This window comes from Conger conger, chromosome 12 (assembly GCF_963514075.1).
Source record: "Conger conger chromosome 12, fConCon1.1, whole genome shotgun sequence".
In the NCBI taxonomy this organism is placed as follows: Eukaryota; Metazoa; Chordata; class Actinopteri; order Anguilliformes; family Congridae; genus Conger; species Conger conger.
In genome coordinates this window covers 34,889,791-34,914,296 of record NC_083771.1, presented here as the reverse complement: position 1 = coordinate 34,914,296, position 24,506 = coordinate 34,889,791, and the positions used below count along the sequence as shown (strand labels likewise).

General features: G+C 38.9%; 2 protein-coding genes across 2 annotated transcripts in view; one reads left to right on the top strand and one right to left on the bottom strand.

Moving 5' to 3' along the window:
* The window catches only part of fer (fer (fps/fes related) tyrosine kinase), a 77,965-nt gene extending 74,332 nt beyond the window's left edge, over positions 1-3,633 (bottom strand). Inside the window, exon 1 of the mRNA XM_061263217.1 lies at positions 3,511-3,633. The gene's annotated coding sequence lies outside the window, so the exon portion shown is untranslated. The remainder of the gene's footprint in view (positions 1-3,510) is intronic.
* Positions 3,634-11,588: 7,955 nt separating this feature from the next.
* Positions 11,589-24,506, top strand: part of npr2 (natriuretic peptide receptor 2) — a 66,704-nt gene continuing 53,786 nt past the window's right edge. Inside the window, exons 1-3 of the mRNA XM_061263110.1 lie at positions 11,589-12,523; positions 23,265-23,452; positions 24,199-24,312. Coding sequence (XP_061119094.1) covers positions 11,818-12,523; positions 23,265-23,452; positions 24,199-24,312 — 1,008 coding nt within the window. The 5' untranslated portion in view covers positions 11,589-11,817. The remainder of the gene's footprint in view (positions 12,524-23,264; positions 23,453-24,198; positions 24,313-24,506) is intronic.

Genomic DNA, 24,506 nt, shown 5'->3' with positions numbered 1-24,506 from the left:
TGTTTAATTACGCAGAAGCAGCACACAGTCCCATTTAAAACAACTGCTTATATAATATAAATGTACTTCTCCCCATCAATGGAAGAGGGTATTACATCGCCGTAGTGATTCTGGCCAACAGATAAAACTGATCTACACTAAACATGCACAATGCAGTATAACAATAGTAGGCCATGGTTTGCATTCTAGTTATTAAAGCACCCATAAAAACATAAAACCCACATTGTTTAGTATGCATTTCTACCCTTGGACTTAGAGCAACGATAAGGTCATGCCTTTTGCATTTCTGGAGAATTAATGTGTTGGCCACAAAGTGCCAAAGTTCAGTAACTAGAGTCCCTACAAGTTCCAATAAATAGCCAATGGTATGATGGGTAAATGTGACCTTAAGCCATCACTGAGCTGTCAACACCTTGAATATCCTCTACACCAGTGGTCTCCAACCCTGGTCCTGGAGAGCTACAGGGTCTGCTGGTTTTTGTTGTTACTCTGCGCTTAATTAATCAATTAGAGCCGTTGATTACACAGTTAACTCAGCTCACCTGTTTACCCGGGTCTCAGCAGGGTGCTGATTTTAAGGTGAAAACAAAACCCAGCAGACCCAGTAGCTCTCCAGGACCAGGGTTGGAGACCACTGCTCTACACAGTAAACCTGCACCTTTGAAATGTATGCCCTTTCCAGGTTATATGGTTATATCAATGTTATAAAAATGTTTTACAGCACTACTATACTTTTTATTCTTTTTGGATACGTTTAGAAAACCTTTTTTTCCATTATTTTTCAAACAGAATTACGACTCATATTAAGATTTATAATTCCCCTATTTAGCTTCTTTAACCTCGTAATAATTGTGTTCTGTAGCATTGCGTATCATTGACTGCAACCTGTGGTTTTCACTGTGTATGACAACACACTCAGAGCATGCAGACCTGTCAGTGTGATTGGCCTTCAGTGGAGCGCTTTCTCGCGCCGCCACACAATTAGCGAGATGAAGGAACGTGTCAGTGGGAGTTTAGCTAAACAAGGATTTGCTGTGTGCAACAGAACGGCTCTGTGGGGGTACTGCAATTTGAATACCACATCTCGACAGTCTCCCAGAGGAATTTCCCTATTCTTTATTAAGCTCAGTAGCTTTGGAAGGTCTTGCGCTCACTCAGTCCACCACAGACTTAAACAGAACTCTGCTTATACCTAAAAGCAAATTATTTGCCCCCTTTATTAACCAAATTATTTTCACAGTAAGGACATGTGTACCCAGTTATAATGTGGTGTGAAAGTGAAAGTGCTAACATTAGCATTAGCAAAATTCTATTATATTACATTTTCATTTCAGTTACAGGAGTTCCTTACATATACAAATGATCCTATAGCTACCTCAATAATCTGGTTCTTGTTCGCTTATTCAAGAACAGAAGAAACTTATGAGTTCAGGAACTCACCAAGAAAAGGCAATGGTCAAATACTTAACCATTTAACAAGAGCAAAGCAATATCCTCTAAATAATGTCACTCCAAATAAATGTGCCTTTCCTACTGCCCCAAGTACTGAATTAATGCCACAAAAGAAAAATAACAAGGAAATGAGTGTTGCAGTGTTACAGCCAGTCCTAAAGAAAATAATCTTGCAAAGTACAGTGTCATGTACAAATGGTCACATTATTAAAGAAACACGTTCATTTGAAACTGAATGCACATATCCTCACCTCTCTAGTTTTGGCCTTTTTAGTGCAGGCTATGTGTAATGCAGAGCAAACTCCTTGGATATTAACCGTATGTCTGAATGCACACAGACATAAACAATAGATGCAACATCCTTTTGAGACTTCAGCCAGCCTACCCATGTTAATATGTAAGCATATGGATTTATTTTATTTTATTTATTTACCATGGTAAATGGTAAATGGTTGGCATTTATATAGCGCCTTTATCCAAAGCGCTGTACAATTGATGCTTCTCAATCACCCATTCATAGACACACGATTGGCTGCCATGCAAGGCGCCGACCAGCTTGTCAGGAGCATTTGGGAGTTAGGTGTCTTGCTCAGGGACACTTCGACACAGCCCGGGTGGGGGATCGAACCGTCAACCCTCCGACTGCCAGACGACTGCTCTTACTGCCTTAGCCTACATGGCCCCTGGGACACTGTATTTTAACTATGTTAATTAACAATATTCTGTATAATTCTTTAGACTTTTGTATCAGACTTTAGTTACTGATCAAATTAATTGCTACAGCTCCCATTTACTGAACTCAATGTAAGTTAGTTATGTATATGTATAGTTATGTAAATGTAAATGTATAAATTGATTGGAGGGACATTCTATGCACAATGCATTCTATGAACAATGCATTCAGTTCCTAGGCTAGCTGTCACTATGATGACAAACGTGTCATCATAGCATGCAGAATACCTTTAGAGCTAAACCGTAACAATGGTTTTAAAAAAACACACACATTTAGCGGACAGGGAGGGTGCGACCCACTTGCATGACACGACGGGAAGAGTCTGAGTCCGAAGAAAGCACTATATCACCAGCCCCAGAATCCGCGTCAGACATAATTGCGCCCCTCAACTCCCGCCCCTTCTAACATGGCGACCCACAACACCACAAAACAGCCCATAGTATTTAATAACAATAACCTGAATATGATCCTCGCAGAAATAGTGAATACAATCTACATGACAATCAACTGGCAGTTGAACGTGCCTAAAACAATAAACACGACACGAGAACACAACCTTCTATATTGTAACTGATAAAGCAGGAACGCATGAAGATACTAAGAGCAAAACAAACTTTCAAACTGTATTCGTTACAAGTTAAAAATGGGCCTAACAGCTGGTTTATTCTTGCATCAACTTAATTTGATTCAACCCCTTTCGTTAGACAGGAGGATGTGGCTAGCCAATAAGTGACCTGGGCATTATTAACGGAGTAACGTAAGTCTATCTCTAGATGTTACATTTTACGGTTTACAAATAGAGAAAACTTGCGTGTAAACTGTCACGGGCAAAACAGTTCATTTGCTTCTTGAAGTTGCGGTATTTAAGCGAGCAACTACACCTAGATGTGACAACATTCGCAACGTTGAGCAGTCTAAGCATAGCTTAATCGCCTAAAGTTCTCCAAGCCTTTCGCATGTTAGCTGAACTTAGCTAGCTCCACAATCAACATCGCAATCGCTGCAAATTCGCTGTTATTAGCAAAATAATTACCATATCCTACTTCATTACACACAGCCTATATGTACTTACCACAGAAGATTAGAAAGCGATCAGACAAAAATAATCATTTGATTGGTAATCTTGTTCTGCGCTAGCTACCTAACGTTAGCTAGTCATCTTTACCCCTAATGTCGGATGGCCGTTTCAGCAAAAAAAAAAAAAAAAAAAAGGAAAAGAAAGAAAGAGAAAAGCCTGGCAAAGAAATGGTGCACAATGTTACAGCTAGCAAGTCCTTTGAAACGGAAGATTAAACAGAGTATTTCCAATTATAGCGTGCACTCACTCGTTTTAGTCAGTGGTATGCAGTTTTTTTCCTCCTAGTTTCCTGATGCCTTGTTTGTATTCGGCTGATATCTCTCTTTTCTCTAGCTCGATGAAGAGTACCGGAGTCAGAATTCGGGAGGGGTTTCCGCTTCAGGACTGCACAGCCTCGCTGGTCATAGGATAATGACGTTCACGGCATGGCCTGATGAAGTACTACACAGGCTTGTTGGATTTTTTCTGTATGGGTCCTGATGACAAACGCTTTTCTACTCCGAAGAAGTTAGAAGGCTACCACACATAACATTGGCGGCAGTGTTTTAATTTGGCGAAATAAGTGAATACTTTATATTAGACCTAAACAATCGTAGTTACACTAGTAGGTCTACTGTGCGCTACCTACTGTAGATATCGACAAACCCATTCACTAGCATTAGCTATAGAAAACTGGTTAAAAAAAAACCGGTTCTTCAAAATATGGTAAGGTTATCCACTCGAAAACTATGTGATAGCCTAACCATTACAGTTGGCTACATTCATATCAAAATAGTGAGGGCTTCTTAGACTAGGGACATTTTCAAATACCTGATATTGGTAAATAGAAGAATAAAGGATGATTGAAAACATAGGCTACAGGAGGTAAAATAGTGTATAATAGCCTAATAAAATTTTAGGCTCAGGCGGATAACCCACCCATTGGGCCAGATTCTACTCTTTTGTAAATATTTCAATCTTTAGAAAAACGTCCTTACAATGCCTCTCATTCCTCAGCCTTCATTATCTCCATTATTGTGCTTTCTTGGCTTCACAAAGTATTCAGACAGCACGGTGGCACAGTGGGTAACACTGGTGCCTCACAACAAGAGGGTTGTGGGTTTGAGCCCCGCCCAGTACTTTCTGTGTTTGCATGTTCTCTCTGTGTCTGTGTAGATCTCCTGCAGGTACTCCAGTTTCCTCCCACAGTCCAGAGACATGCAGGCTAGGGACTGCAGATGAAAATGAGCTCATTAGCTAGCTCTGGCGTGTTTACATTGATGTGAAAACTGAAACTGTTGATTAATGTGCACTGTCCCTAGTAAATAAAATAAATTCGGATTTAAATTAAATGGTCATTTTTGCCAATCAATCGGAAGTCAATAATGTATTATGACAAAGTGAAAACGTTTTTAGAATTTTTTGAAAATGTATAAAAAATCAAAAACTGAAATCTCATTTATTTTAGTATTCAGACCCTTTGCTATCACATTCCAAAATTGCGGTCAGGTGCATCCTGTTTGCTTTAATTATCCTTGATTGGAGTCCACCTGTGGTATATTGAATCGATTGGACATAGTTTAGAAAGGCACACACCTGTGTATATAAAGTGCCACAATGCATCTCAGGACAAAAACCAAGCCATGGAGTCCAAAGAACTTGGTAGACTGCCATGATAAAATTGTAACGAGGCATAGATCAGGCCAAGGATATAAAACAATTTATCAAGCTTTGAGTGTTCCCAGGAGCAAAGTGGCCTCAATAATTGTGAAATTGAAGAAGTCCACCAGGACTCTTCCGAGACTCTTCCTCCAGCCAAACCGAGTAACTGGGCCTGGGCAAGAAGGGCCTTGGTCAGGGAGATGATAAAGAACCCAACAGTCACTCTAACAATGGCAGCTCCATCAATTAGGCCTTTATGGTAGAGTGGCTAGATGTAAACCACTCTAGTAAATGGCATATGACAGCCCAATTGGAATTTAAAGGACTCTCTGGTCTGAGACACAAATGTAACTGTTTGGGCATTACTCCAAGCACTATGTCTGGTGAACACCATCCATACGGTGACACATGGTGGCGGCATCATGCTATGGGGGTGCTTCTCAGTGGCATGAACAGGGAGACTGGATTGAGGAAAGGATGAATGCAGCCATCTCTGGAGAGACCTGAAGATGGCAGTTCACAGACACTTCCCATCCAATCGGATGGAGTTTGAGAGGATCTGCCTGGAAGAATGTGATAAACTGCCCAAATACAGCTGTGAAAAACTTGTAGAGACAAGATGACTAGAGGCTGTAATAACTTCCGAAGGGGCTTCTACAAAATACTGAATTAAGGGTCTAAATACTCATATAAATTAGAGATCCGTTTTTGATTTCATAAATTTACCCAAAAGATTTTAACTGTCATTATGTGTTATTGAGTGTTGATTGATGGACCAAACAGATCCATTTAAAATGAAATCTACAACATGGTGTGCAAAAAGTGTAGGGGTCTGAATACTGAAGCCACTGTATATGGACATGAACATTAAGAAACTGTCAATCAGTCTATATGAAGCGCTTCTGCCCCTGCTTCTGCGGCTATTAGGTGTTAACTGGGTGTTAACTCCCAGGTATCTAGCACCATCTACCTGTTTCCAATGTGATAGCCTGCTAACACTGCACTCAAATGTAACAAATGTTTAGGGCAACGTTTATTGCTGCCCCACATGGTATATGTAAATGTACTGTCAATATATATTTTCCTGTTGTCTATTCTTTATACAGGTAGTGTAAAGGAAAGGGAAAGATTTCCCATTCTTGGGATCAATAAGCACTGCTGCTGAAGGTGGCGACACACCACCGCCTCTTTTCCCCAACATAGTTAAGGGCAGCACTATTGGTTTAGGTTTTGTCTAAGTACTTGATTGTCTTTTTAGCTTCTCTTCCCACCTGCATATGTGTTCCTGTTGGAATGAGATGTGAAAGCTGGCCTAGCATCCAAACACTCCCAGGTACTGGGTAAAGGAAGGGGTTTACAGATGGTTGGAGCACTGTGATGGCTGACGTAATGAAACAAACTGGCATACAGTTTCAGCAGCAGTGGTACTATAGTGGTAGAATAGCGGTTATTGTAGTAACAAGTGGTATATATAGATATAGATATAGCTGTTGTAAAAGTTGTATGTGCAGTAGTATTAGCAGTTACACTTATCCTAGCAGATATCTAGGTGTCTTATGCAGCTTTATTTTTACCTGACCTAATTACAGGGATCATGCCAAACACTGCACCCCGTCATAATAATTCAAAGAAGGTGGAATTGGCTAAGAAGGCACTATCTCAGTTTTAAGAGAAATAAAGAGAAGAAGAACAAGGAGAAAGAGAGGAAGAAATAAGTCTTGATGAAGAAAATGCAATATAATTCCTGTCCTTATTATCTTAAGTTGATTGTCAGGGAGCTCAAAACAAGGCAATTGGCAAGCAGAGCCAACTATTACCCATAGCCCCAGTACAACAGAGAGATCAACTTCATCTGACCAGACAGGGCTTCCCCTGTGAGTGAATCTACCTGGAGACTTCCACAGTTTTCCCAAATATAAGTGACTGCACTCTAAGTCCCTCTGAGCTCTCAGCCTGATTAAGATACAAGTGCAACATGAAAGTGCTGGATGAATATATTCATTCATTCATTCATTCATTCATTTATTCAGCTGATGGTGCAATAGCTTCACTTGATGCATGCAATAGCTTCCAAATATTAAAAAGATTAAAAACACATGCTGTGAAAATGTATTTAATTCCAGAGGTTCTTGCATTCATTAATAGAAAATCAGAATTAAATACAGCTCCTTGTTTACACTCTTGCTGTATGTATTAACTACATAAATAAACGACTGCACTCTAAATTACAAATAAAGCATTATTTTGGAACATTCTCATCGGGAATGTTGACAATAAACACCTGAAGTACATTTATACTGTTTTATACAAATAAAAAATAAAGTATTGTAAAATAGAACGTCTAAACTAAACGGATTGGATTAGCGAAGGTCCGCGCCTTGTAAATATCCCTGAGTTTTAGCGTATCTGGTACCACCTAGTGGAGAACAATTGAATTGCTGAGATAATTATGAACCTAACTTTCCTGTGCAAGGGGTGCGTTTCCCAAAACCGTCGTTGTCTAACTATTGTCGCATGCTCCATATGAAGAACAGTCGTAAGACGATTTGGTGTTCCTGAAAACCGTAGTTCGGACGCAACGCTATCGCAGATTTGTGTGGGTGGAACTACAGCTCTTGACCTGTAGTTAGAAGCATAGTTCCCCTGTTAGTTCCGCCCGATTACGTCATCAACCCTGCAATTTTTCATAGAGGAAAGAATAAAGTGATGTTTAAGGTGCTTTAAAAATATTTTTTCGTATCTGCTCCGCCTACACACGTATGTAAATACACGTCAGTGGTTTCATTAATATAGGCAATGTTCTTCTTTGTTTGATATTAATCTAAACTACACCTCAAAATTTCCAGTCTATATTATGTCAGCAGACATTCACCCTCAACTGCATCTTCATCTCCTGTAAATCTGGAATTTATTGATTGAAATTGATATATCAGAGTTTCACCGTTTGAATTATATTAATGTTAGAGTTGAAGCTAGAAGGATATTATTATGAAAAACAAGTAAATAACAAGTAAACAGTGAATAAAATAGAATTAACAAGCAGATGATATAATGTACATGAAGAAAAATAAACTTCATACTATGACAGACTACAGACTAACGTTGCTCATACTACCCAACACAGCAATTTTGTTCCTACCAATATCATTGGGGGGGGGGGGGGGGAATAAGCCTTTGGGGGGAAGAGGCAGGTCTTTTCCCTGTGATGTGACAGAAAGGAAGACATTAGGAAACAATCCTGTCCTACATGATATCTAGAAATCACTCAGTTTCAGATTGAATCAATTCTGTCTGTTAGTTTATTCTGTGTTTTTGTAACTTTATTATTTTTCATATCCGTGTCTGGTTTCTGTTTGCATTCATTGTGCATTGCACTCGTCTTCCCCTGTGATGTCTCTGTCTTTGCGTAGTTCTGAGTCTGAGTCACTACCCTGTCTGTGTGATTCACAATTCCGGTGTTTTCACGATTTTTCCGGTTTCCCACGATTCCTTCTCCAACTTGCTTTGCTTGCTCCTGCTTTCTCTCCATTCATGTTTGTAGATAGCACTAATCTACTAATCCCGACTAACATAGAATTTGTACAGTACTAATTATATTAACACACTAATATGTTTGTCTAACTAACTAACATCCACTAGTTTTGGGTATTTATAGTTTAATCACGATCCATCTGGATCTCTCCATTTCCCTCGGGGATACCACACTCACGCCGTCACCCAGTGCAAGGAACCTCGGCGTGGTGATGGACAGCAGACTGTCCCTCTCCGAGAACATTGCGGCGGTGACCCGGTCGTGCAGGTTCTTTCTATACAACATACGGAGAATCTGCCCCTTTCTCACCCCCTACTTGACCCAGCTCCTGGTCCAAGTGATGGTTGTGTCCCGCCTGGACTACTGCAATTCCCTCTTGGCTGGCCTCCCAGCGTCCGCCATCAGACCCCTCCAACTCATCCAGAATGCAGCAGCTCGTCTGGTCTTCAACCTTCCCAGATACTCACACGTCACCCCCCTGCTTACTTCCCTCCAGTGGCTGCCTGTCATGGCTCGCATCAAATTCAAAACATTGGTGCTAGCCTTCCAAGCAGTTAAAGGGTCTTCCCCAGCTTATCTACAAAAAATCATCAGACCCTACACCCCTGCCAGACCTCTTCGTTCAGCCTCCACAGGCCGCTTGGCACCTCCCCCTCCCCGAACCTCCACCTCACGCTCACGACTACTGTCTGTTCTGGCTCCACGGTGGTGGAACGAACTCCCCGTTGAGGTCAGAACTGTAGAATCTCTCCCCACCTTCAAGCGCAAGCTGAAGACACACCTCTTCAAGCAGCACCTCTCCCCATCCCTCCCTACCTCCCTGTGAACCTTAATTGTTGTCTCTGTGACTTGCTTTGTGTATCGGTATTTTAGTTGGCTAGGTAAGCAGTGTTTGGATAGTTAACTTTGGTCACTTTTGCTCTGTTTGTTTGTTTCTTTGTTCTCAAAAAAAAAAAAAAAAAAAAGGGCCCTCGTCCTTCTCTTTGTTGTACAGATAGCAGTTGAAATTGTACTTCCCTCTAGGGTCTTTCAGCGAACTTATCCCTGGTTATGGGTATGCACTTTGTTGTACGTCGCTCTGGATAAGAACGTCTGCCAAATGCCAATAATGTAATGTAATAATGTAACTAACATATTAACATTCTCCCTATTTCTGCACTGCTCTGTAGCTCCACCTCCCTGTTCTATCTCTGATTGTGTTCACACCTGTTCTCTAACTATCACTGCATTCTCTAAGTCTGCGCAATTGTCTACTCCCCAATCCATAGCTGTTTATATTACATGTGAGTCTATATGAATCCAGTCTTTGTTCCTCCCTCATTATTGTATGATTGCCCTTTCATGTTTCTCACCTGATGGCTATTTGTTAGAACGGCCTCACTCCCATGCCCCGCCTAGGTTGTCTCATTCCTCTGTGTATATAAGCCCCAGTCTAAGTCTTCACCTTTGTCAGAACGTTGATCACAATTTCAGTGCCGATTATTTGTAAGCCTGTTATTTTTTAGATTCCTGAGACACCCTTTGCCTGACTTCGAGTTTGCTTATTCCCTTCGGTTTTGGTTGCTTGTGATTTTTGGTTTTGATCTTTTCTTTGTTTACGACTCTCCCTGTACTCCTCTGTACCTCTGCCATTCTGATCTCCTGGATTTTGACCTGTGGACTGTTTTTGTGACTTCCCTTCTGCTTCTCGATTTGACACTGTGTCTGATTAACTAGCTTTGACCCTTGGACTGAATAAAGACAATAATTTTTTTGGAATACTGTGGTCTGTGTTTGGGTTTCTGGCTGTGAGCGTTACACACACAGCGTTCTTACCAAGATTTCATCTCACCGGGGATTTTTTTCACCACTGTTTAAGCATTTGTTTTCTTCCCATTTTGGGAGTTCTGACTCAGTCTAGCCTATTTCCTGTTTCTCTGTAAAATACCTTTGGGACAGTATCTTTTTTACAAAATAAAATGAAATGTAGCAAAATTCACCACATACACAAATATGCACTCACGCACACATACACAAATTAAATTGTTAAATTCACTACTTTACAATAAATATAGTATATGTCTTTTATGTGTACATTTTGTGTTTCATACTGTACATTACCAGATACCATTTGCCTCATTTTTCTTGGTAATCAAAGTGTATGGCTCTCCTCCAGTCATAATTGTAAGCAATACATCACATGCCCTCTGCAATTTCTGCTATTGGCTGAATTTTTATTCTGAGTTTTGCTACAGCAACAGTTGAGTGTTTCTATATTCCCTGACACCTGACTGAAATAACATATCTCTCTGAGTAAAGTGACAAGTCAATAAAAAGTGAGCATACATTTGAACATGGGGACCCTGGCAAGGGATTAAAAACATGGCAGCTGTGAATTCTGTGGTGGGTTGCAGGTCTGTCTGTTTCACTGGAAGTAGTGATGAGTCCCTCCCCAACAATCTCAAATCCTTCAATGACGGACAACTGCTGAACTGGTGTCCAAAATCATAGGTCATCCCCTAAGATCTCTATCTAGTATGTATAACCAGCATACTTTTAAAAACGCAAATAAGATCCTTAAAGACTCCTCACACATTACTGTAATTACTACATTACTGTAGTACTCACACACACATAACTTAACTGCTTATTCAGGCTGGTGTGTGTGTTGTCAAAGCTGCAGAAGCAATAGGAGGGTCATCATTATATCGGAAGCTGTCTGAATACTAAATTCCAGCTCCACCTCTGCCCTACCCTCACTTGACAGGAATTCTTGATATTTCCTCTTCATTATCTTTTTTCTTATCCTTAATTTTAACTGTGCATTCTTACTCCTAATCACTAACTGATGAGGCAACATTATTACATTGTGTATTATGTATATTTTCATTTTTTGTTTTATTTATTTATTTTACTTATAGTGTGCTATGCCTACTTCTTAATTTCCCCCGGCAGATAAATGAAGTTGTCTTAATTGAATTGAAACTCTAAAAGGTATTCGACCTTTTCCTTTTTGGAAACCGGTACTAAAGCCGACCGTTATCCTAAAGTTTCCCAACAGATGGCGCTATAGGCCCATTGAGCGTGTGCCCCCGTAATATGACGTGTTGGGGGCTGAGCTGATCTCTTAAGTTGAAGTGATCTGGATGGATGCTATCACACGCGCAGAGTGGACCCGTGGAGCAGAAGTAACTGAGCTCAAGTCAATGCGCAGTGAAGGAATTCTACTGTGGAAATTTACCGGACTGTTTAGGAGATCAACAAATGGATTCTTCTACCACTTCTTATTTTTCTTGAGATTAAAAAACAGAAATCGAATAATAATTGAATTCAAGAAATTAACTCACCGTTTCCGTTACCTGGTATTATTTCTTGGAATAGGCATTGTTTCTACTCATTTGAATGGGATGCAAGATGGATCTTGGACATAGTTTGTTTGTTGTGTTCACGTGCTTTTTTGTGGCCAGGTGTCGAACAGAAATGGGAAAGAACGTCACCGTGGTAGTGATGCTTCCAGACAATCATGTCAAATATTCTTTTGCATTTCCAAGAGTTTTACCGGCAATTCGTATGGCCCACGATGATATTATGAAAAATGGAAAACTTTTGAAGGGCTATACTATTAACCTACTCAACCATAGTACAGAGTCTCACGGCACTGGTTGTTCAGAAAGTCAAGCTCAAATAATGGCTGTGGATACTAAACTGTACGAGAAACCAGATGCATTCTTTGGACCTGGCTGTGTGTATTCAGTCGCCTCCGTGGGAAGGTTTGTTACCCATTGGAAGCTCCCTTTGGTGACTGCATGGGCACCAGCATTTGGATTTGATACAAAGGAGGAATATAGAACTATGGTACGAACGGGCCTCTCCACAACTAAACTTGGGGAGTTCACCCTTTACCTTCACTCGCATTTCAACTGGACAACTCGGGCAGTTATGCTGTTCTATGACTTAAAAGTGGATGATAGACCCTATTACTTCATCTCTGAGGGGGTTTTCTTTGTTTTGCGTCGTGAAAATGTTACAGTCGAAGCCGTCCCTTATGATGACCAAAAGGGCTCCGATTATAAAGAAATGGTTTCTTCATTGAAATCCAACGGAAGAAGTAAGTTTCAACGTATTGGTACTCGCGCACACAAGCGCGTTCTGTGCGTGGAGATATAGGCTAGTCTTGTTTATAGGCAGATGCACATAGCATAGGCCTACATAAAGCTATGGAAATGTCATGACATCTCTGTAAATATTTATTTGTTTATTTATTTATTCACTTTCATGATACAGGCAAATAGCCTACAGTCTATATTTGTGATTCCTATAAACGGATATCATATCATACAAACCAATGTACTGCTTTATGGCGAGGTTATGTTAATGTATATTGTGCCTTGAAAAGTTGCTTTATTTATTTTTGTATCTTTTCCAGTACCTCCGAAATAAGATGATGATTTGCAATTTACAGCAACAGCGAAAGCGATGTTAAATCCTGTATATTTCTCGAAAGACTGCTGAAACACATAGAAAATGTGCGTTTACGGAATGTCTGGCACTTTGTTTATTGATTTTGACCACCTGCTTGTGCTTACTGTCTTCAAGGCAAGTTATTTATGGTGGCTCCTACAGCGAGTTTAGGGGCTCGAGCGTGTCCAAACGAAACACGATTTGGCATTTTTAACTGCGTAATGCTAGATCTGTAAATATAAACTGTGGCGCTGAACCTTTTGCTCCGACCGAATGCAGTTTTCCTGGTGGACGAAACAGTATTAACGTTGACTGCACATTATTGCTCATTTGTGAAATATTTCGTTTATAAATACTGTAGTAGTCTACGTGTCGACTTTGATGCCGCAATAGCCTACTTTGTATTAATGCAAAAAAAAAAAATAATCTAATTTAAATGTAATAATCTTGTCTGTATTATGACCATCTGTGCCAAAATAAAACAGCCTACTTCAATCCAGCATTTGTAGAAATATTTGGAGACAAGTCGGCCTACTGATTTCCCTACATTAGAGGCAATAATCCATCTATTTATCATTCAGCCTTTTGTCATTGGCATTGTTAAAAATAATCCGTATGTTTTTGTGTTTCTGTGTTTCTTAAGGGGACATCTTGTGCACATAGATCAGTGTTTCATCTGTACTCACTACTTATTTGTTTAAAACTTAAGGCTGACAAGTGGCTATAATTAAAAAGAGGTAAAAAATGTAAGAGGTTTGGTAGATTCATAGTATTCATAGTATTCCACTATATGTCAACAGACAGTGAACGCAGGTAGACTACATGAGTTGCATAACACAGTTATGACCCTAAGAGCTTTTTGTATGGCCCATATTTCATTCAGTATTTAAGTTTGCTGTTCTAAATGAAAGGGCTACCCATTCAATTTTAAGTACTACAGACAATAAAATACAATAAAACCTCATATTGAATTGTACCATTAGGGTTTTTTGAACAAGATAGATTGGAAATATTTTGGATTCCCCTGAAATGGATAATATTCCATTAAAATATGAAACAAGTCGAAACAAAACCTGCTAATAATAAGTTATGATCTTGTATGTCTTCCACTTATAATAAAACATAATGGTAATAAATCCAAAATAATTCTAACAGATACTGTTAATATAAAGGAATTGGGAGCATACACAATATAATATACACATCTAAGATTAAATTAACTCAGGTGTCTAATCAATTGTCTACCACTCTTAATCACTGGTATTAATCTGGGAAGAGCATTAACTAAATAGCCTCTTATTAAAATTCTAATGACGCAATACAATCTTTTTGACCTTCAACAGAGAAAAATGTTGTATTTGGATAAACTAACTATTTATGTTTACACATAGTGTGCTTTAATGGCCATATGAAATTGTTTGTTTTTAATTATTCATTTAGAGGAGGAGTGCTACAGGAATCTTTAACCAGATTTACCAGATATATGTGAATTTGACAGTCCTACAGGGTTTATTACTTTTGGGAAATACTTTGAGTTGGTCAAAGTCAACTAATTCTGGGCACATTGTCTGCATGTGTCATTAAGAACAGCTGGCTGCTTTTTATTTAAAATAAATCTTGATCTTTATCGACATAGAGCTTTCAGTATACTGCCACAGTGGACAATGCCCTCTTGAAAAACATTGCTATTTATATATTGAAAATATATACAGTATTACTTACAACTGTAATACTGTCAGCCCAATTAATCAAACAAATGCGAAAAGCTGGTTCTAAAGATCCAAAATTAAATTATATTGAGGAAGGTTTTAGGTGGCACAAAGGCATGAGGCGGGGGATTGTATTTCCTTTCCTGTGAAACTGGTATTTTGATTCTCATTAAATGCAATTCTTACAATGCCATAATGTGAGTTGCTTATAGCTTTTTCACTGAATAATATTTGAGGAGGAACTGGAAAAGAAACACATTTGCAGTTGATTATAACAAATATAAGAACATGGAAATTCTGTCCATCACAACAGCTCAACAGCTCAAAAGCTGTTTTCAACTGTAAAATGTACCATACAATATTGCCCATTGCAGTGGGATCATACCTTCTACTCATTATAAATGTAACAGCCATGACATTACTGCAATTATAAATAATTGCAGTTAATCAAGCAACACACCAGGATAAAACAGCATAGGAACTGAAGACATATATTCACACTAAATACTGTGATGCACTTTGCCAGCTTATAACATAACATAATAATGACCATGTCATTATGCCCAACAATGCTCACCATTCTCCCACCAGTAAAGTGTACCTAGTGCTTAGTTCACCTAAAAACCAGGTAGTATCTTGCACTGTATCAAGCCTGGTCTGGAGTTTCTGCCTGTACTACATGACCTGTAAGCTATTCCACAGTGACTACTCTCTGTGTGAAAAAATACTTCATAACGTCTGTGCGGAATTTACCTTTGGATAATTTACATTTATACCCCCTCTGTATGTTCAACTAACATAACTGAATCTGAAGCACTTCATGCAGCTGACTTTGTTAAATCCCTTTTATGAATTTAAAAGCCTCAATCAAATCACCCCTAAGTCTCATTTTACTATTCTTGAAGAGATTAAGCATTTTAAGCCTGTATCTTTCACGCCATGAACCAATTTGATTGCCCTTCATATGAAATCCATCATATTCATAATATTCCCCAGGTAAACAACAACAAAATCAACAATAAATAAAACATATTGTATGTTTAAATAGTTTTGTATGCTTCATGTAAAAGATGTTATATTCAATATTTTCTGAGATTTGGATATGTCAACTCGTCATGTATTGTAATAATTTGTGCCACAAAATGGGCCAGGTTCTCAGATGCTGATTAAGCCTCATTCAAGATAAAATTAATTATTGAATGGAGATTCTCAATGCCAATTATCTACTTACTAACATAGTCTATGTATTTTCCCAATCATGGCATCAGCAGCTAAATCAAGCTGAAGGCACATTGTGCAGAAGCATTGGTTGTATTTTGTCAAATGATTTAATTTAAAGAGTGTTCAGTCTTCTTTCTTTTAAATTGTTGTACTCCATTGATCGTTAGCAATTGGGTGTATATCTTCTCTTTTGCCAGAATTATTTAATGGCCTGTCCAGAACATTGAATTATTTCTTCCTTTATCCTGTCCTTGTAGACTTCGATCCACGCTTAGGATCATGGTGAAGGTAGAATGTATTTTTTTGCAACCAAGCTTGAGCTTGCTTGCAGATGAGAGTCCAGGTTTTTAGCCACAAATGTCCTGGCATATGTCTGAACCCACACTTCTGTGAGGTCTGACAAAGGGACCATGACCAGAAAATGTAAATCAACCCAAAAGTAAAACAGATCCAACTACTTGCAGCCATGTCTGTGAAGCATGATTTTAGGCTTGTAACTTTTTAAACATAAGTTGTTGTCAATATTATTTTATCTAAATTTGCAGTTATTTATCCAATTGTATCTGTAGACCATTGTTATGAGTATCTCATCCATTGTCAATTCAGCCAATTTTCCTTGCAAACAGTTTCTCTAACAATATACCGTGGTGAAATTCAATAAGTTGGAAACCGTCTTGCAGTTATTTTCTCTTTTTGTTTGCTTGCAGAAGTCTTTTGTTTGGAATCTCTTGTTATTGTATTATATATGCCAGTGAATTCTACTAATGGAATGTTAGCCTTGTAAATAACCCTTTATACATGCAATATATGGCCAATGAGTTAAGTTGTTGAAGTTGTAGAAATGTTGTTAACTTGCAGACATGGATGTTTCATGGAAGGTTATGCTTGTGCTTCTTACCTGTATCTTATATATTTGGGCAAAATTACTCACTACGCTGACGTGCTTTTTGCAGTTTGTTATAATATTGTCAAGCACTGCTTGTACAGGCTAAATAGGCATGTAAGTAGTTAATGACTTTGGGTGTTACTGATGAACTGCTGCTGTGTATTTACATGTGTTACTTAACAGAGGCAGCTGCTAATTGGTCACGATTGCTATTTATTTATTTATTTATTTATTTATATTTTACATGGCTTTTGCTTGTTTTTTATTATTCATTTAGAGGAGGAGTACTACAGAGTTAGTAGATCCATTTGAATTAGACTTTGATGAGAACTCTTCTTGTTTATTACTTTTGGGAAATACATTTTGTTCTCAACTTCTCAAGTTTTGTTCTGGGCACATCTTCTGCATGTGTCATTGAGAACAGCTGGGTGCTTTTTTATTTTTGTTTCTTTACTTTCCGGTATTGAAATAAAGCTTTGCGTGTACCGTCACAGTGTACAATGCCCTCCTGTGAAGCATTTATAATTTTGTGGGCTTTGCTCATTATATATATAAAACATATATACAGTATAATTTATGACTGTGAGGCATGCCTCTTAGGAGGACTTAGGAGCATGACCCTGCAGACCTGCCATGCCTCTGACATGCCCCAGCCAGCCAGTGAATAATCTTTAGTGTTTTTTCCAGGCTTCTCCCTCTGCCAGACAGGTCATGTTTTCTGAAAGAAGTCACCGATAGTATATATCTTCTTTTGGTACCCAGCCTTTGATTCATACACTGTGACCACTGTTGAATGTGAAGGCCTAACCTACCATTTTTATCTGTCATATCTCTTATGCCCCAGGCTGTTTAAAACAAAATCTATTTTGTCTTGCTCTTTACTTGGGTGTTGGCATCGTATTGTAATTGCGCTTGGCTGGTATTTTAGAATGACTCCCACTTCGATCGAGCTGACATTTTACTGGGATGTTGTGGTGTGCAAACATACTTGTTCTGTGTTTGGATTATAAAAGAAGAATGTCTATTGGGGTTTATATCGTTTAAGAGAAACCCGGGGCGGTGGTGTGACTATATAAAAGACAGGAAAAGTTACTTGGAAGTGCCAAGCATCAGCCATGTAAGTGTCATTAACTGTGGCTGTGCCTTGAACATTAAACTAAATGATTTATTTTTAGGAATTTTGTATTTGACTTCATTTGTCAGTGTTAAATGACAAGTGAAGGACAAAGTATGATGATATGATTTATGTACTATATTCTGCCATCCATCCATCCATCCATCCATTATCTGAACCCGCTTATCCTGATCAGGGTCGCAGGGGGCTGGAGCCTATCCCAGCATACATTGGGCGAAAGGCAGGAATACACCCTGGACAGGTCGCCAGTCCATCGCAGGGCACACGCACCATTCACTCACACACTCATGCCTACAGGCAATTTAGACTCTCCAATCGGCCTAACCTGCATGTCTTTGGACTGTGGGAGGAAACTGGAGTACCCGGAGGAAACCCACGCAGACACGGGGAGAACATGCAAACTCCGCACAGAGAGGCCCCGGCCGACGGGGATTCGAACCCAGGACCTCCTTGCTGTGAGGCGGCAGTGCTACCCACTGCACCATCCGTGCCGCCTATATTCTGCCAAATGACTAAAATGTAAAAATGTAGAAACATGCACTAGTTTTACCATAAGACTAGAAGCTGGCTAGTGGTAGCACCATTACTGCTGGTAGTGAAACTGGACTGGCTGATAAAGCTGTAGGCTGATATGCTGTATCACAGTATAGGACACTCCAGTCCAACTATTTCCTCCTCCATTGCCGATATATTCTGGAGGCTTCCCTCATTCTCCACCAGTACATTTCTCAAATCACTTCAAGTGATTGGTTTATGAGTCTGTTGGAGTAGGAGCTGAGATTGAAATCAGGCACAGGATAAAGATAGTAAATACCGGAAGGCACTGGCTTGAGTCCGTATTAGCTGCAGGAAAACATGGGGAATTGTTGATAAACAGGTGTGATTACTGTGATTGTTCATTGTATTGAGGGGAAAAGAGGGGGAAGAGTCACTTGGAGAAGGCAAACACAGTGGGTGGTGGTGGATGGAGGAGGAACTCTAAATGCAGAGAATGGTTTACTTGAATTTTTGGCTGCATGGGTCAAGTCAGTAAACCCAAAAAACGACCTTGGAAAAAGTACATTTTATGACCCCTCGCTGGTACCTTTTTAACTGTTTGCTGTATTGGTGTTTCAAGTCTGTACTTCATTCCAGTAAAGCTAGCTGCCTATGCTAAGACATCGACTATGGGATATCCTCGCAGATGATAGGGACCTATGTGCAATTAAACACAAGTGAGTAATTAGCTGTCGTTGTCGTTGATTTACTTTGCATTGTCATGTACAATCATGATATGACTTTAAAATAATTATCTGTTACAGCTGCAGAAGTTTGACTGACTAAAAATACTGACTCCTCTCAGACTCACTTCCAGATGAATGGTTATATAATTGTTATATTGATTGGTTTGACTGTTCAATGCACAGACCTGTCTCCAATCTCGGTGTATTATTAAATTATGTTTGGTTCTTAATGTAGTATTTTAAGATTTGAAAAAAATGTAATGTTTGATATTACACCTAAGTCACATTTAACATGTTATGCTGGAGTTATCATTGCAAGGCAAGGGTATGTTTTTGAAATATGAATGGAATATGTGGAAGGGCATCTCACTTTATAACATTCAAATAACTGGGGATTTGATTGACATAAAGATATGCACATTTACAATAGTTCTCCATTAACCAGTTTTACATCTTTTTTCTTATTAATTGTTGACATTTTAAGACCAGCCCCGGAATCAGAGAAGGCTTCCATTACAGATTCAAATTACTTACAGACATGTATCTGCCATTGCAGGGTCATGTGAGCTTGTTTTTCTGCCAGAACTTGCCTGAGGCTTGCAGTTTTGGCAAGGGCTCCCATTCACTCTTATCCCTTGAGGAGATCAGCTGGAGATAACCTCAGTGCTCAGTTCTGTCAGTGTTGCCACAGCTGCTGGCCTCTATCTTTTGGGCCAAATCCTGGAAATACTGACCTGCTTACTAAAACAGGGCCTTGATACCATAGCACTCATTCTTAAATGTAGTTTCACTAGTTCCAAATGACGCATATTGCAGTACTGAATTCAATTTTCCAGTCCATGTTAATGTGTTCAATTTGAAAAGATAACCAACTCTTCATGTGGGAAAGGAGGTATAATGTAAGGGGAAATGTAGAGTGCAGGATGCTGGTTTTTTATGGTAGTGGACTTTCACGTGGGTTCAGTAAAAAAAAAAACACAGTTTGTTTTAACATATACTGTATGTAGTGTCCTTTAAAAGTAAAACATTTAGTGAGTGTTAGCCAGTCATTGTGCAATAAGAAACAAGCTGTACATTGATCTGAGTTTTGTAATCAGTTCAGTCAAGTGACTCTATAAAGTATTTTCCCTATATAAGATATTCTCTAAAAAGATAATTGGCTTCCAATTCATGATGCAGTAACTAAAACGTATAACAAAATATTAGCAAGGGGGTTTGAGAAACAAATGTAGCTGCATTTTCTCTTATGAGAGGGTATGAGTGTGTGCATTTGACAGCCCTGTGGTGGGTATAAAATGGTGCATGGAGTTTTAATGGGTGGGGGAAAAAGTGAATGGAAATAATAATGGATTCTAGGTTTTTCTTTGGGGTAGTAAAGGGTAGTAAACATGCCAGGTGCAAAGAACCATCATAAATGGGCATCACAGTAACAGACAAATCACTGATGTGTGGGTCTGGCCATTTTGTATTCACACAATCACTGAAGAACATTAATAACAGTAGTCATTTGTCAGGGACAAGTGAGCAATTTTCTTAACCATGGCGGTCGGGCAAACGCCAGTGACAGGTCTTGTTGATAAGCAGTTTGAACTAAAGTGATTTTCGATAATGTTTGTTTTGGGTAACAAAGAGCTGTGTATGTCATGCTGGGTCATTGCTTTTTAACTATCAGGTAGAGTGCCCTGTGAGTTCACAAATGCTTTTAAGGGGTTCAAAGCCAGATTTTCTTTTTGTTTAATTTGCTAAATAACTGCTTCATGTGATTTTCTTTATTTATTTTCATTTTTTTGGCAGAAGAGCAAGTTTATTTTGAAAGTTCACCGGGTTCTACTTATAATTTGAAAATTACATGTAGGGCTTTGGAACACTATGTTGTGTTGCATTAAAGAAGTAGCATTTAAATACTATATTTCACGTCTGATGTTAAATAACGTTTTTCAGCTTATTCACACATTATATATTTATGGATATCACTTGGAATAGTTTTTCTTCCCCTAAACTCTCAGTTAATGCCATTTCATTATCAGTCCATCATTCCCCCTGGAAATGAGTAGGATACCATGCAAGAATATTTTCAGCTATTTTCTATAAAATAAGAAAGATTGACAACAAATTAGAGGGAAAGCATTATAGCATTTGAACATCCTGTCAGTAAAATTTATTAAACAAGCTACTTAGCAGCTAAACCAACAGTATTCCAAAATAATGCTATCCAGCATCACCTAAATTAATTCATATAACTAGTTCATATAATTAAGGTTTTATATCTTATGACTTGAGGAGAATATCATCTTTCAGTTTTGTCACATCAAATTTATTTAACTAGTTTTGGAATAATAATATAAGGAATTAATGAATTCATTTTGCCTTTGGAATCATTTACTATATTGATAGAAATGTTCAAGCCCTTAACACATCTAGCTAACTAGATGACCAGCCACAACAATGTTAGAAACATGAATTATCATTATTTTCCATACAAGTTTATGAGACCATTAAATCTGCTCTTGGGCCTGCACTATAAGAGCAAAGAAAACAGTGGAAAAGCAGCTCTCTTGTTTTCCAACACACAACCTAGAATTAATCATTTTTTGTAATAAAATCTTATCCATATTTCACACTGTACAAACCGCAGATGTATTTTTTGTTGTGCATAAGGCAATGTAATAATGATTCTTTAGCTGGAATTAGTTTAGCAATGAACTATTTAAAAGGTCGGTTAATCTGTTAAACGCAATGCTTAACATTACATTATTGGCATTTGGCAGACACTCTTATCCAGAGCGACGTACTGTTGATTAGACTAAGCAGGAGCCAGTCCTCCCCTGGAGCAATATAGGGTTAAGGGCCATGCTCAAGGGCCCAACAGCTGTGCAGATCTTATTGTGGCGACACCGGGATTAGAACCACTGACCTGCGTGTCCCAGTCATTTACCTTAACCACTACGCTACAGGCCTCCCTTATGTGACATGTGACATGATGTGCCTGTATAAGTGTATATGTGCTATTTAAGCGTACACATTGAAGCCACACAAACTTGCATCAGTTGAACTAAAGAACAGTGCCTGCTGGCTTCTCTTTTTTTTAAAGTAAGAAATGATTATATTTAAAGAATCTTCAAGCACTACATTGACTGTAGAATCTGGGCAGATGGTTGCCCACATTCATTCATGAAGAACTGGTGTAGCACACTAAGGCAGACTTTCTGAGCCAACCATTGTATGACGTTAACTGGTCAAACTAAAAAATTTCCATCAGACAGATCATGGGTATTTGTATTCGAAGAAAGATTTGAAAACTTTGCTACGGTACATAACATTTTATACATAAAGAACACTAATATTAAAACAATCAATTTTGAACAAGTAACTGTTATCTTGAAACCTTGTAGCTCTTGTTGATGGATTAAGTCTCTTAAATGGGGGAATACATTGAAAAAAAGTTGTGTAAAGGAGCCTGTTCCTAACTATCAAAAACAGGAAAGAGCGGGAAAAAACATGTTATGAAAGCCACGGAAAATCAACACCACTCTTAACATTTTGACTGACAAATTTACGCTGGACTGCTTCATGTTTTGATTGAGTCATTCCCAATGTAACAAAAATTAATAGCAAATAAATACATAGTAAATAAATAACACTTTGATGGGCTTTGTAAGCCTCCAGAAAATCCTTCTTAATTCTGTAACACTGGAGAGCATTTTCTTTTTTCCTTGATTTGTTTTGGGTTCTGTCCAAGAGACAGCAGGACTCTTTGGCATGACTCAACACGAGCTAATGGTAAGTTGGAATGGATGACAGCTGGGCCCTGAACAGCAGTCTGTGTCGGCTGTGGTCTAACACTTGAGGAAATGTCTTGTAAATGGGGGGACCGCCCCAACACTGGCAGCAGTACCTCTCCAAATGGAACATATGGAAATAATGTCTGCAGACAGGAGTATGAAGCAGATGGCATTCAACAATATGTGATTGTATACACAGTTCTGTACACACACATGCACACACACACTTCTCATATTTAGGTATTGCATTTCCTTGTGGTTCCTGGTTTGGATCTGAATGATTATGAATTTTCTTATTGGCTGTTCACCTGTGGGAAATGGCAATTAACATGACCTATGTTAAGCACCATACCTAGGCAGGCCAGTTTCATCATCAAAGCCAGTTTACCAGATGTACGTAAAATAATCATCTGCTTTCTTTTTTCTCCACAGTTGTGTACATCTGTGGCCCATTGGACACCTTCTTGGAACTAATGAAGATTTTTCAGAATGAGGGCCTTGCTCCAGAAGACTATGCTATCTTCTATTTGGATATGTTTGCCAAGAGCATTCTAGATAAAGATTACAAACCCTGGGAAAGTCCAGACATCAACTGGACTGATCCCATTAAGCTTTTCAAGGTATGGTAATATCCAGCGCCTTATGAGGTGGGCAGTTCGCTTTCCCTGAATTTCCCAGCACCTCCCCTAATATTAAGGGGAAAGTACATAACTAGGCTGTGGTTGTCTACTGTCTGTGGTTTTGAATGGCTGGTGCATGTGCACTGCATGTGTGCCTGTGGGTAATGTTATTGAAGGGGAAGAGGGCCCTGGGACCCGACAGGTCTTAGTTACGTTAGTTATGGAAACGCTGTTACCTTTTAAACAATATTTATTCTCCGACATCCTGAACTCAGAATGACTTAATCAGCCTTCTTACTGTAATGGAAGCAAACAAATAGAGGAAGCCTATTGTTTTACTTTTTCAAGGAACTACTGAATGAGCTATGCTGTTTATTAGAAAAAGAGCCATACCATTAGCTGGTTAGCAAAGATTAGGCTTGGTCCCAGTCAGATATGGGAAACATGTGGTGGGTGGACGGGGGCGGGGGCGCTTCTTTTCCATCCTACCACTCTATAATCTATGATGTCAGTTCTTCCATTTTCACCAAGAGAAGACCCAATTGAAATGGGGTAAACACATCTTTTTAAGTTTTTAAAGGACTTTAAAGTAATGTTTTCTCCCCAGAAGAGGCATTGATGTAGCATTGATTGCTACATAACTGAGGTGAAAATACACAAAAGGATTAATCAATTTTGCGATGTTTTTTTTTTCTTCTTTTTCCTCCTTGACTTCACAATCCTCACTGTTATCTCTTTCTCTGCAGTCTGTGTTTGTGATAACGGCCAAAGAACCAGACAATCCTGAATACAAAGCCTTTCAGCGGGAGCTCCATGTCAGGGCGAAACAGGAGTTTTCAGTCCAGCTGGAGCCATCTCTGGTAGGTTTTACCCAGTCTCGATGGATGAATGAATTAATTAAATATTCAAGAACTTTGATCGCGTACAGCAGCAGCCATAGGTAGTAGGGAGTTTGAAAATGACAGACAGCAGACATGGTGGTCAATCCATGTGACAGAAGCAAGTATATCATTTTAACCCTGCACAATATTTCCATCAACTATGAACTTTGAGG